At 40.9% G+C, this 14746-nt stretch overlaps 2 protein-coding genes across 3 annotated transcripts in view; one reads left to right on the top strand and one right to left on the bottom strand.

Annotated features, from left to right (window-relative positions):
* wu:fa11c10 (protein FAM110B) overlaps positions 1–10968 on the bottom strand; it is a 38366-nt gene extending 27398 nt beyond the window's left edge. The window contains exons 1-2 of the mRNA XM_035382613.1: positions 10726–10968; positions 1442–2720 (exon numbers count right to left, since the gene is read on the bottom strand). The gene's annotated coding sequence lies outside the window, so the exon portion shown is untranslated. The remainder of the gene's footprint in view (positions 1–1441; positions 2721–10725) is intronic.
* Positions 10969–11076: 108 nt separating this feature from the next.
* LOC118208193 lies at positions 11077–14374 on the top strand. 2 transcript variants are annotated; one of them, XM_035382618.1, is made up of 5 exons: positions 11077–11235; positions 12988–13087; positions 13372–13536; positions 13691–13822; positions 14155–14374. In XM_035382618.1, the coding sequence occupies exons 2-5, from the start codon at positions 12988–12990 to the stop codon at positions 14286–14288; spliced, it is 531 nt and encodes a 176-aa protein (XP_035238509.1). In that variant the 5' UTR covers positions 11077–11235; the 3' UTR covers positions 14289–14374. The 2 variants fall into 2 exon arrangements, with proteins under 2 accessions (XP_035238509.1, XP_035238510.1); XM_035382619.1 differs by lacking the exon at positions 11077–11235 and adding an exon at positions 12545–12627.
* Positions 14375–14746: the final 372 nt, after the last annotated feature.

The raw sequence follows: 14746 nt of genomic DNA on the forward strand, positions 1-14746 counted from the left end.
ATGAGTCAAGTTTTACCAAATGAAGTGGCATAATCTGGGTCATTTGTTAAAGGGACATTACAAGAGCAGAATATTTGTGTGTGTGTGTGTGTGTGTGTGTGTATTTATAGGCCAACCAGGAAACAATGGTCTGAGACCGTTGGACCGGTTCAGTTGGTTTCTCATTGAGCACGGGTAGCGTCACGCCTCCACTGTGGTTCTATAGCCACAAAGGCATAGATTATGCTGAATATTTCACTGTTTATTTCCCTCTTCAAACAGCCAACTCTTCATTCTACACATGAAAGAAAAATAATTCCCCCAGGCACTATTCCACGCCCCCGTCTTTCCAACTCATCTTCCCAGGAAACAACAGCAGGACAAACATGTTCCTCCAGTATCCATGAATCCAGGTGGCTGGGGGACACTGCTGGTGGAGCCCCACCTTTGAACAACAGGGCAAAGCCACTGGGCCACCTTAAAAATTGGGTTCCTGAGCTCCTAAAACAGTCACCCGCTTCTGTACTCTGTGACATGCGGCTGAGTCACATCTGAATAAATGATCCCAGACAGCTTTAATTAACTAAATGATTGAAATAGCTACACAGGTACAACATATCTCCATGGCTGTACAGTACATGTAAACACCACAGGCTACATACAGTGCATGTACTGTGAATTTAGAATGATGCAAGTAAACACGTCAGATCAGTTGGCTGTCAATTCACAGTGAAGCGAAAAGGGAAACATCTACTATTGAAAGAATGAATTAATTATGTATGTGAATGTTTGTAGTATGTTAAAAATAGGGGGATCCTGTTTATCCTGTTTTACATTGTAAAACATCCAGTGGCATAAAAATGATAATGAATCGTTAAGGATATTATATCACTCCACACTTCTGTTAACAATGCATATAATACAGTATTTGCATTAAAATTCAGGAAGTAAACATATTCCAAATTAAACAGGCATAATGCAGAGTAAGAAGTCACAAAGAGAACAACTTTTCTACCCCAACAGTAACTAGTGTTGCCATGACAAACACACCACTGTGATTTGGGCCATTCAGTGGAAACATTCCACATCAACAGTTCAGTCAGTGAAATGTTCACACAGCTAACAACCCACTTTTGTTTGTAGCCATTACAACCAATTAATTAAAACAGATTTAATTTCCATCACGTTTTCTGCCTTAAGCCATGAAGAACAGTGTGACAGAGAGAGCATTGTCTGGCAGATTAATTGGGATGAAGTTAATTTTGAAGCAACAAAGTGCCTCTCTCTCTGGTTATTGTGTTCCTGGTGATTTATCAGGGGAAGTGGGGTGCCCTTGGACACCAAGGAAAAAGCCCAGAATTTAGGGGCAATACGGGGCAGACTCTGCACTGGTCATGGAAAAAAGCATAATTTAGCAAAGCGGACACCCTTGTGGATAGTGATACAATATTCATTATCTTACCTGTGAGTGTCTTTTCACTTCCTCTTTTTAAAAAAAAATTAGCCGTTGATAAAGATATTGTTGGCACTATTTTCTTTTTGATTGAATGTTATTCTCGTTATTACCTCACTCCCTGAGCAGCAACTCAGCAAAAAATAAATACATTAGAAACAACAAAAAACAAAAGAAAATTGAGGGCATCAGAAAACTTTAAACAACCAGCTACCAAGAGGAAATCATAATGAGCACGGTCCCTCTTTGCAGCTTTCTGCCAAACGAGAGCCGGATGAGGACTGAACACAATGCAGCAAAAACAGCAACAGACACAAACGTCTGGGAGCGAGGGAACATGACCTATTTTCTCTCCAGGCCCTGCAAGGCTTCAGCACAGGGCCTTTTTCACACAGCAGAGAATGAGCTAACGCAAACAGGCCTGGCTAGAAATGAGCCAGCAAGCCTGGGCATGCCAGGGCCATTAAGGCTACGAAGATGACATGTTCCCATTCAGCTCCTCTATATGCGACTTATTTTATTTAGCAGTGCGCCTGAGGCTCATAACCACCCATTTGCTCTATATCTGCCTAAACAAATACAGGTCCCACAGTTCCTCCTCTTTGATATGATTATATTATAATTAGAACCCAGAGTCATGTGATGTCACCTGTGTACAGGTAACGTATATGACTGGGGCATGCTCAGCAATGTAAAGGGGAAAAGGTGGTATAGTACTATTCATCGGTCTATCCATCCATCCATCCATCCATCCACCATCACATCAGTTTGGTCTTCATTCATCCTCTATTGAAACACTGAACAGGGCAACAGTATAGCATAATGGTTAGGAGACTGGGCTTATAGCTCGGAAGTTGTGAGTTCAGATCCTGCCTAGGATATCCTAGAACAATGTACTCAACCTGATTTAATTCAGTTAAATGTCCAACGGTATGAACAGATATGTAAAAATGAAAACAACGCAAGTTGCTCTCAATAAGAGTGCCTGCTAAATGTAACGTAAAGAATGATAGAAAACAACGTAAAGGGCCCTAACCATGTAAGCTGTATATAGCTCTGCATGTTTCCCTTTGTATTGCACTCGCAAAAAAGGATATGTCAATTAACAGTTTGTTGAATGCAGATGATGTCCTTGTCTGCCAGTCAAACTGTGTGTGTGCTTTGCAGGGTTGATTTATTTGCCGTTAGTTCAGTTAGCAAGCTGGGCGTCTGCTGGCTGTGGGGGAGGCCAGATTGACTTCAGGATGCCTGTCAGAGGCTAATTCTTCCTTCAATCCGGATTCTTGTTCTTTTTTATGAAAGGGACAAAATGAAAAAAAAAAAAGACAAATGGTATTCGTGTGTCCCCAGAAAAAAAAAATCTCCAATTCTAATGGGCTGTTGAGAGTGAGGCAGGGCAGAACGGGGGCCCGAGGGGACAATGGGGGCAGTGACGGGGTTGACACCACAACCGCTTTTGCCTCATTTTCTGTGAATGAATCAGGGGGCACGTGCCGCTTGGCGGGGGGTGGTGGTGGTGGGGGGGTTGGTGGGGGGTCCACAGCGTGCAGTGTCTGTGCCTGCCCTGCGCTTTGTCCTCGCAGCTGTTATTGTCACGTCAAACACCCACAATAATCTAAACCCTATCCGGACACCCCTTCTGTACACCTCTCTCCAACCCCCATCCCCCCCGCTCCCCACCCACCCCACCATGGACACACATACAACCTCCCCGACCCTAAACGGCTGATATGCATTTTTTAAAAAGGCAAGGTTGTGCTGTGGTCTCAGCTGTTACCCTTTCCATGAAGCCTGCTAAGAGCACAGTACACTATATCCTGTCCTGTTCCATCCAGCCCAGAGGTACAGTACCCCCCAGTAGCTATGACCATGGCCTGTGCCCTCCTTGTAGCTCACTGGTGCTGTCGGCCTAAAGAACAGACTGCTGTTCTGTAGCTCAGGGCTGTTCAATGATGATTAAAAAACATCCTTAAGGCATTAACAAACACAAATGAAATGCTGTTTGTTTTCGTGCTGTCAGCAAGTTGTCTTCTAGTACAATCTGTTCTGGTGTCAAATTGCCACTTTCTATTTCTAGAATATGAACAGTGGCAATAATATAATACCATATAAGCTTATGTGTATTTTTGGTTTCATGTTTTAAAAACAGAAGTAAATTATAGCAACATTTAATGTACAATCTCTTAAATACAGGGTACCACAATATTGGATGGTTCAGGTTTTGTGCAAGCATGTCTAGAGCATCTCAAAGATCCTGTGTTGAGTGCATGTTGGACTGTCAGCAAGCCTGGTAATGTTTTTAAAGCATTCTTTCGAGGCTGTGTAAAGTTGTGAAAACATTGTGCACTCATGATTTCATCAGGTCAAAAATATTCATACTTAAAACATTTTCCTGCAGAAAGAAATGTGTGATCGGGAGCTGGGAAGTTGACAAGGATCAGTAATTGGATAGGAAGTCTTTATTTGAGTGTTGTAGAGGAATGACTTGTTATGATGCATATGTATGTGTACTTAATAGTGAATTTAATTAATGTATGAGTTTATACAAATATTTGTAAAATTTGAACCGTGAACAAATCAATATATAAATAAATCAGTGCATTAATGAAGAGATAAAATTAAAATTCCCAATATTGGAACAAACCTCTCATGCTGACTTCCTTAAGTGTTTCTTCTATAATGCAATCATAAGAGAATTCCAAAAAGAGCAACAAGACAGTGTCATTGCTGTAATCGTTCCATAACATTGCGACACAGGTCTTCACAGCAGGTGAAAATGAAAAAGGGAACACTATGTGCAAGCTCATTTCATGCACAAGTACATGCAATCACGCGTTCATGTGTGTATGCCGGTGGGATGATTCTCTGCCATTACCTGCCCAGGTGGAATTTGACCACCGGGCCCAAGTGAAGACAAGCCTGAAATACACAGGACCAGGCTTATCCCCAGTCAAGCTCCCACACATGGTAGAGCAGGGGCTTTTTCCTTTCTTTTTCCCACTAGTCTGAGAAAAATAGAACACTGGCATTCTTGTCAAACCATAGATGCACAGGCAATAAAAGCAAACTGTGCATTTGTTTTTGTATTCCTACATTGTATTATATTCCAAATTTCTCCATTTAAAATGTATATTCGGAGTTTATATCACACATACCATTTCAGGCACCGCTTTCTCTTTGCTTAGGGGGGTATTGAACTGATAAAATGTGATCACTTGGAAAAGACCACCACCTAGTGGTCATGTTTAACATAAACCTGCAGAAGTGCAAGGATTTCTAGTTTTCTAGTGCGGTACCTAAATCCGCTTTTCCACCGCATTTTCAACTTGACTTTTTTTGTTTTCCATCGGGCAAAAGTTGTGGATAGTACCTGGTACCTGGTATATTTTTAATGACGACTAATGACTAATGATGACCAGCTACATTGACAGGGGTACTATCTGCAGTGGAACAAAGTACCTGGTACCAAAAGCGAGTAGAGTCGAGTCGAATTGAGCCGGTACCATGCGGTGGAAAAGCGGCTTTATACAGTCCATATGTGCGGTACTCGTCCTTCCAATACCAGGAGAGCCAAACCACTGCCACTGCCATCTAGTGGTTTAATTTATTAAAACATGTCAACTGACTAAGTAAGTTTTAAACAATAAAATGCAAATAAATACTTATGTATGACTTAGAGTAGTAAGTATCTTAAGTATTTTGAATGACAAAATTTGTGTGAAAAGGCTGGAGGGTGACTATTTTGAAATGCATTACAGCACATACTGCAATGTCAGGACCTTCTTGCACCAGGGCTGACAAGATTGGCACTGGTATAATATGCAATATTAATTTTTGTACTGTTCCTTTACCTCCCATACTCACCATTATGGAATCTTACCAAACTAGTACTACTTGAGAATTTGTCAGGTATATAAATGACAATACATATCAACAGTGCATATAAGACGATAAGACGTGTTTTAAACAAATTAATTCTTTAAATCATTCAGCTGCTGGTATCATTCAGCGGGTGGACTGGTAAACTTTCAGAATTAGTCAACCTTTAGTGAATTAAAATTTTATAATAAATTACACAGTCCAATTTAACAACCAGATAAACTGCTCTTGAGTCTGTTGCCCCAAATAGAATAAAAGAGTGTGCTCAAATGTAGAGTGTGCCCCAGTTAATCTTGTCAAGGCACTGTTCTATTGCATGCCAGAGCCCCATGGTCTACAATGGAATCCAGAATGTTCCTATGACAGAGGGACACAAAATTAGTGCTAGCACCATCCAGTGAAGGGAGCTAGCCAGAATGATGACAGCAGGTCATCGCTCACCAGTGCCCTACTCCTCCCCTGGTCAGTCAGGGACCCACAAGGCTGCCTTAAACCACACCTGCAGTGTCTTCTTCCAACTAAGATCTGTCTGAGACCAAACTTCATGAAAACAAGTGAATTTAGGAACAACTTTAACAAATAAGGAGGAATAAAGGAGGAATGCATTTCAAAAGGAAATACTTTGGCAAAGCAGAAATTAAATGGGGAGGTACTAAATTACACACTATGACTTTACTTAAAAGCCAGAAGGATTCAAGGCTAGCGGGCTAATTCATTAATACCATGTTCCATCTTCGGCCCTGATGCGGAGACTCATTTTCTTCTATAACAGCAATGAAATAGATTTAATTAAACGGAGTACAACCCCCATCTAAACTCCATACCTACGGCAGAAAAGCGGGTTGACCCCACTCATTAGCCGCGTTTCCACCGAAATTACCCGGAACTTTCAGTCCCAGGAACTACTTTACCAGGAACTAAAAGGTTCCTTCAGCCAATGGTTGTCTGCGTTTCCACCGGGGTCTAAAGTACCGCGAAGATTAGGCAAATTAGCCCACTGACGTATGAAAAAGCAACGTTGTCGTCGGTCCGTCTGTCATATGATTTCTTCCGTAACCCCATTCTACCACCGAAGTAGCCTACATTGTTTTCTAATAACCGGGACAGCCCGGAGGGGTTTATTCCACTTATACAACGGGTTACCAACAATGACTATATATGGTTACTTTTGTATTTATTGATTTTCATATATCCTCTCAAACACATTCATGTTTTTATGCGAACATTCGCTTTCATGTCTTGACATCCGAAGCGACAGAATGCATTCACATTTATATGTATAACTGGCAACAACAGCAGAAAACATGCACACGTTGTAAACAATTTGCTGTTTGATTACTTTCTCGTCGTCAATTCCATATAGGCTAATGGCAAAATGACAAGAATAGAACGAAAACTCGGACTTGCGTGAAAATGTAAATTAGTAGTGGTACAGCCACCGTTTGCTTTCCTTCGAAGTTACTGCTAGCCGAGCAGCGAAGTGTGCCCTCCAGATGCGAACTATGCACCATAAATTAGTCCATAGTCTTCCTGGTCTTTTCGTGGAATTGAAAAATGTCAGTAAAATTACGGCAGTCTGAAAAAGCTAAAGGGAAGATTACTAGAATTAACCTGTTAGTTTACGCGGATAAAAAGTGCGGATGGTGATTTCCAGTTTGCTTGTACTGTATCATCAATGTTAATTATGCAGAACTACCGCATACCTCACATAACTGTATCAAACGTTTTGAGTCAATTACAACGGGATAACAAAGAAAATCCGGAAGAAAATATTCAGCAACCGAATTAATCCGTTTGAATGTTTTGGTAGCCTACGTAATATGCTGTCCCAGCACGAATGCTTAGCATTTTATAAAACGAATACTAAAGCAAGAAAAGAACAGAAGAGCACACGTTATAATTCCAAGACGTTGACAGGCTATAACCAAAACTAGGCTACTGCGCCGCATAACGTACAAGTTTGATTTGAAGTTATTATGAAAATAAATTGGTTTTCAAACATGGCGGGTAATGGCGGAAAATAAATACAACACAAATGCTGCGAGTACTCGACCAATCAGAAATGTTCAGCGCTGCAAGCTCCACCCAAAAGGTTCCTGTACTTTCGAAAGTACTACCTCCCGAGCAGGAACGTTTTGGGGGGTAAAACAAAGCCCCCAGAACTAAATTTAGACCCTAGTTCCTGCGGTGGAAACGCACCGAGTTCCTCAAAAGGTTCCTAGTTCCGGGGTATAGTTCCTGCGGTGGAAACGCGGCTTTACTTAGCCTTTAGTATCCTTGTCAATTCCATACAGTACTATTTAACAGAGATGACAATAATAAGAGAGATCTGAAAACATTGTCTATCCTTGGTCACTTCAACCAGGTAGTAGTTTCGTTTGCCCTGGATTCACAAAAAAATCGCGGGGGCTCTTGATATCAGTCTCCTCTTTAAGAAGGTTGTCCTTTTGGCCTGGACCTAAAACATGCAAGGCAGACAGGAGGATTCCTACATTGTGCATGTCGGCCTTGTCCATCAGGTTCATGATCACTCTCAGTGTAGCTCAATATAGGTTACTCAGTACTGAGACTTTCAACGTCAGTAATGCATTAACCATCTGCATTTTGCTCTTTAAAAAAAAAATCACTTTACACATTGTTAAGTTCATACCAATAACGCATGCGCAAATGTTTTCGTAACATCTACGACGAAGATCGAAAGAGGTAGCCTACTATGAGTTGCGTTTGTCTGTGTCTTTAAATATACTTTGTGATATATCATGCCATCATATGTAATGGCAATTCGATCTGTTTTGGACTTAGAATGCATATAAACTGTAAAACTGAGCAAGTTTATTTATTTATTTTAAAATTTTAAGTTTTTAAAATGAGTGGTATTAGCAGTTGTCAGCATAGCTAGCTAGCAAGCTAATGTTTGATCGTTTGCTAGCATCAACCCTAGGTAGGTCTCGCGGTTTTATTTAAATATTAAATATGAACTGATCAACTTGATATTAATTTCCGTTTTATTAATCATGTGACTACGTTTATTACTAAATGTTTTTAAAATTCGTCCCATTGACTTGCGCTTGAAAGAATCAAAGCCAGGTTGTTTCGTTGGTGAATTTCCCTTATTAAAAATCAAACGTGTTTTAACAGTTTTTTTTCGGATAGATGACTTCAACTTTGTCAAAAGCATTTATTTTATTTCATTTTTTTGTCGTAAGGACTAGCTAATTGGGATGGCGAACCCTTCTACAAAAAATAAAAATAAAATTTAGAATACAATTATACCTGAAATAAATTTACTGAACATTGCGGACCTCATCCTATCCCATAATCTTAAAGTGTCAATCCTTAATTTGATACCTTTTCACGATGGCAATATCAATTCAATGTGCGTTCTGTATTTGCTCCTCTTGTGGTGTGGGATGCGACAATCCCGCCAAGTATTCAAATGTGATGACTCACGCACAGGAACTTGCATGACGGATGCGAAGGAGCTAGCGTCTAAAATCCAAAAAGCGTGTCTATGTAGGTTTGGCATACAGGTGCACATTACGGTGTCTTTCTCCAAAATATGTTACCTCTGTATTAGCCTATCTCAGTGTGCTCTTAGTAATAGCTTCATCTCGAATGGGACAATTTGCACAGTGAAAACGAAAATTTCTGACCACCGGTCACCACAAATGTCGTCAAATCCACATTTCAAAACGGAAAAATGAAGTATAGACACTGACCATATAACCACAAATCTGTAAATTCCTAAATGCACTGAGCATACACAGAATAAAGAAAATGTGCTCCATCGATTGGCCAGGTTCAGGTACTACCACATAAATTAATTGAACGTTTAACAATTTAGGGAACTAATTGATCTGAACATGGTGAATTGATGGTTACCAAATTCTCTGGAATTATGTTACAAAGGGTGAAGAAACAATATTCCAAGCCACAGCTTCATTTGTCTTCTCCCAGATAGAGAACTGACATTCTATACTGTCCATGGGTGGAACTAGTGTCAGGTTTACGGGATCCGCAGGTGGATTTTGACCATCGAGTCCTCGTGTTTTACAAATGATCAGGATGAATTTTGGTCAAAATCTGATGTTGGGAACTATATTTACTAAGTATTATATGAATCCTATGAAATGACAGTGTTTGGTTTGCATCGCATCTGTTATGTAAGTTTCTCAAATGGTATTTTTGTATTATTTTTTTTTACAAAATAATGTCGAAGGAGTGGATGAAGTTTATATCAAATTTTGTGCCACTGCCACCCTAGGTGGCGCTACCACACCACTTCAAAATTGTAATTTTCTAATAATTATTACAGATGTATTCTTACATCAAATATACACCAAATTTGCTATGTATAGTATGTGGATTAGGTTTGCAATCCATGCCAAAATACAACCCTAATGCACTATGCCTTGCCATGGTGCTTGGCCTGTGACATTGCTGCTTGCAGCTATATTTACTTTTGTATTTTCAGAGTAACAGGTTATGCCGACTCAGTCTGGTAAACTCAAATGCTGCATCTCAGATTCACAGTTTACTTTCTAGGTTGGTGTGGTAGTGCAGTGAATAGCACTGCTGCCTCAACAAGAAGTTATCGAGTTCAAATCCCAACCGAATCCCTTTTGTGTGTGTTTGCGTGTTCTCCCCGTATCTGCATGGGTTTCTGTACTCCGGTTTCCTCCCACAGTCCAGGACATGCAGTAGGCTAATTGGAGATTCAAAATTGCCTGTAGGTATGAATGTGTGAGCAAATGATGTGTGGGCTTTGCGATGCATGCTGGGGTAAGCTGCAGCCCCCAGCGACCCTTTCAACAAATAAGTGGTTTAGAAAACAAGTCGATAGACATTTACTTACTTCAATACATAAAATATCTGCCATTACTCTCTATCGTCTACTAACAGACCAACTGTCTGTGCACCAATAAAACATTAAATTACTATATTTTATTATAATTGTATATAACATTTATTTTATAATATGTAATTAAAATACACTTCAAGTAACTCCAAAAGCCTTTTCACTAAATTTGCTTAATCTCTGTCCAGGTTGGAAAAAAATGTCATTTTTTCCTACATTCATAATTTTTTAAAACCTCTGAGTAACATGGTTCAGATAAATTTGTATTACAGTATTAGGCTACTTATGTAATGTTATGTGTACTTTTACGTAACTTCTTACTTAACAGAACAACAGCAGTGCACATATGGCTTCCTGGTACAAATTGGGCATCTAAGGTTTTTATGTAGTGTTCAAACATACATTTTAAATATAGACTTAGCTAGCATACACATTTCCCCCCCCTTGCTTTATATTTATCTTTAATTACAGAATTAAACAGTGAGGAATGAACTTGCGTAGCTGCATGGCTACTCTGTCCTGAAGTGAACCCTCTACAGCAGCTCCACCCACTTACCCTTCCCTTCTGCACTCGCTCTCACAGTGGGAGCTTGGCAAAGCAGAGAGTGTTTCTGTGCCAAGACCTGCTCTGGAGCATTCCAGTTTTTCCCTGTTCTGAGGCTCGATGGAGACTTAGACCCTCTCAAAGCACGGAAACCCAGGTTACACGGTCTCCCATGGCTGCTCATAACTTTGCAGAAACTGAGAAAATGTAAAGGCTGAGGGAAGAAGGAGCTAACAGGCAGTCAGCTACTAAGACGTGGACCACAGCAGAGCCCGCCTATCCTAATCTGCCAGTGGAGTCATGTGATACATAAAACTGTTTACTTGTGCTCTCTCTCTCTCTCTATGAACCACCCCCCCCCCCCATCCTCCCTGCCCCCAATCTTGCATTTTCCTGGCCAGACCAATCCCTTCTCTGTGTTAACAGGCACATCTAGTCACAGAAAGAGCACGAAGCAGACAGGGTCCCTAAAAAAAGTGGATATTCATTGTCTTCTGCAGTTTGGACAGTTGTGCAGGAATCGTAAGTACCTGATAGAGGAAAAGTACTTTGGGAGGGCAGGGGGTGCAGAGGAAAACCGGGTTCAGATGAATGTCTGGTGCAGTTTTAGCTGGGCAAGGGCAAAAAAAAAAGCTTAACTGAAGTTTGATATTATTCTGAAAGAATGATGAAGACATTAAAGTAAAGTATACATAATAGAACAAACAATGTGGAAAAAATCTGCAGAAAAAGTTTAGAAAGAAAAAAATGCATGTTATTTGAATACAGATCTGAATAAAGAATAAGCAGTCAGACAGCCATATTGGGTCTGCAGCTGAATTGTCCTTCACGTTGCCCGTCTTTACTTATTCAGATTGCCAAAGCAAGCATAAAACAGCCCATAAAAGAGATTCTCATTGGTTGTTTTTATTTTTGGAAGTTTATATTAAGTTTCTGTAGTCAAAATAAGTTTGTGCACTAGGTCTCGTATGTTTGTCAGTTTGTGGAGGTCACTCCAGACACTGATCCATGGCCAATTCACTACTGGTTTTTGACCATTTGCCAGATCGCTCGGTACAAATGGCTGTGTTGGTCTGCAGAGAAAATAGCCACGCAAATCCCTAAGAGAAAGGAGTCCGGCTCCCAATGGCAGCAGGGGTAGACGGTTAAGAAGATAAGAACATGCAGAAGCATTATGAACCGACCACTCCGCTCATCCTACTAGAGCTGATTGTTTGTGTTTGTCTAAATATTTAGCCTCAAAGGACTTGAGATTTCTGGACTTCCAACAAATTACAACAATGCATACTGTCTGTTTTTAAAACTTCTGTTACAAAGCAGCAGGCCACATTATAGAGTCTATTGAAATTTGCTTTGACCTAATTTCCTTATGTTTCTCTGGATTCTTAGGAATTAATCAATTAATGCCACCGATTGGCCAGAGATTTAACTCACCTAGTGTCCCAGTTTTCAATCAATCCTGATTAGTACTACTGGCCAGATTTGAGTGTCCCTGCCTTGAAGTGAAGGAGTGTAAATATTCAAATGAATATCTTTCAGACATGGAACTGAACTTGCTGTTCATTTTTATTTTCTGGCTTTTTTTATAGCGTGACCTATAAGTAATGTCAAAGGCCTGAGGGTATTTTATATGCTGTGGTTTCTTCGCAGTACGTACCAGCATTTCATTTAGCCTTTTTAAATGTATGATGTAGATCAGCAGAGGCCAGCCCTGACCCTAGAGAGCCAGATAATCGCTTAATGGATCTTTTAAAGCTGTTGATCACACAGTTAGCACACCTTACCTCACCTGTTTTTTTTGGTGCAAATTGATTGCTAATTGAAAACAACAACCAGCAGATCTTGCAGCCCTACCGATGGCTTCACTTACAAACATTCTGTAGAAACCAGTTGCAAACGGATTTAAGTGTAAAGGTAATTTAAGTGATTTTACAATTCATAATGTGTGCTTATTAGGGGTTTACTTAGGGGAAACTCTTGCAATTGGGAGGTATCAATAAGAGGATACATCCAAAGAGGATACCAATGCTACTCTAATGCCACTGTGCATCTGTTTTGTAGAAAGTGATACAGTGCCTGTGCTTTTATTGTCGGCTTCCCCAATGAAAGGCTTTCAAAGTACACTGTTAAGCCCAACTAAATCAAAACTATACTATACTTTTCAGAAGGAACTATTGTGTGCTACCTGTAATTGAATTGTTACTTGCAACCAGTAAAGGGCCTTCTTCCGGTTTGTTCTGATGTCTGTTCCCTGCGTCTGTGTGCCTCTTACAGATGTTTCAGCTGACAACAGGACGTTTGGGAAGTCTCTTGACAAAGCGCATGATGACGGTGGCAACTAGCACTAGCGCAAGGATGTCAAGTCATGGACATGGTAAATAAGCTGGAGAGCTGCATGCTGGTTTTTTGTCACATCTTATTGTTCCACATCTGGCAAGTACATTTTTTCATAAATACTAAACAAAATCGGTGCCGTTTTTGGTGTTTCAGTTTGCGTATGTCAAACGGGGTGAAATGACTATTTGTGGTTCTTGGACACAGGTTTTTTTTTCTTTTTCTGTTTTTCTGCTCTCACCGCACGTTGAGAGATTCTCCGCCATTTGTAATCTGTCTCCATATAAATGTATTCTCTCTCAAACCCTGCCTCCAATTCTGAAGAGGTCTCGGAGCAAACCGATATGTCCTTGCCAATGTATTGGGACCGCACGGACCGCCCATTGCCAGACAAACCGTACCAGGACACCCTTTCTGCGTCCGAGAAGAGCCTGAAACAGAAGGAAAAGGGTCCCTGGAATCAGCTGTCCAATGAGGAGAAGCTGGCCTGTAAGTGAACCTTAATTCACACATACCCCCCCCAATCAACTTGGTTTTAATTTAGCTCGTTGTGAACACCAACCATGTGAACCATGTAGGTGCTCCTATATTCAGTGCCCTTTTTCACTCGTTTGATGCTCTCCTTTCCCTCTGTCCCTCAAAGTGTACAAGCTGAAGTTCAATCAGACCTATGCGGAGATGACTAAGCCCTCCAGTGAGTGGAAGACTGTGATCGGGGCCATCTGCGTCTTCCTCGGCCTCACGGGCCTCGTGATCATCTGGCAGCGACATTTCGGTGGGTCAGACCTGAACCAGACATCGATACAATCAGCGATACTATCAGGCCTTCCCTCTTTTAATCAACTGGGTCATCACTGACACCTACATACATACAAAATGCATGTAAAATCCTATTGATATGACTGCATTTATATATTCTAGCAGGAACAGGGCTTGTTCCTGAGGCAAGTGTCCATCTAAAATCCAAATGGATGGGGAAATAGAACATGTGAATATCAGGCAGTGGATCTGTAGCAGTGTCGGACAGGAGACGCTGATTCTGCAGTGCGTCCCTTGTGTTCCCGCGCTAATCGACAGGACTGTTTTTCTCTTCACCTTGCTTCGCAGTGTTCCCACAGCGGCCACGCTCCTTCGAGGAAGACTGGCAGGCAAAGCAGGTCCAGAGGATGCTCGATATGCGTATGAACCCGGTGGAGGGCTTCTCCGCCAAGTGGGACTACGAGAAGAAGCAGTGGAAGTAGAGCAGGGGCCTTCCCTCAGAGCAGCTCAAAGTTCTGACCTTCACCTCAACAGCCTTGTGACTTCATCAGTAAACCACTGTCCACTACTTGTTTTGTCCCCTGGTTTCCTTTACTACACAAGCCTGACATTTGTTCTTTTTAATTTATTCCTTCTTGGTTGGCTCTATAGCAGCATGGTCTGATTTGGTCAGGTAAACTGAATCCTACTGTATGTCATAATGCACTTAATGATTCGCTTATCCTTGGGTACACTCCTTTGTTTGCATTTGTAACAACATCTACATATAAATGTTCTGCCTACTATTGTAAATGCCTTCGAATGTCACAGACCTCAAAATCAATTAAAAATGAAAAATAATGCAGAATGACCACCACAAAATAACCATTAAAGCACCGTCCATTGACAGGAAATAAACCACATTCGATGACATTTTACTTGGCAGTTAAAATCTGAAATG

This window comes from Anguilla anguilla, chromosome 11 (assembly GCF_013347855.1).
Source record: "Anguilla anguilla isolate fAngAng1 chromosome 11, fAngAng1.pri, whole genome shotgun sequence".
Lineage (NCBI taxonomy): Eukaryota > Metazoa > Chordata > Actinopteri > Anguilliformes > Anguillidae > Anguilla > Anguilla anguilla.

Coding starts and splice junctions, on each gene's coding strand:
- LOC118208193 (XM_035382618.1), top strand. CDS start 12,988: ATGTTTCAGCTGACAACAGGACGTTTGGGAAGTCTCTTGACAAAGCGC. Junction 13,088..13,371: donor GATGTCAAGTCATGGACATG/GTAAATAAGCTG, acceptor CCAATTCTGAAG/AGGTCTCGGAGCAAACCGAT. Junction 13,537..13,690: donor CAATGAGGAGAAGCTGGCCT/GTAAGTGAACCT, acceptor TGTCCCTCAAAG/TGTACAAGCTGAAGTTCAAT.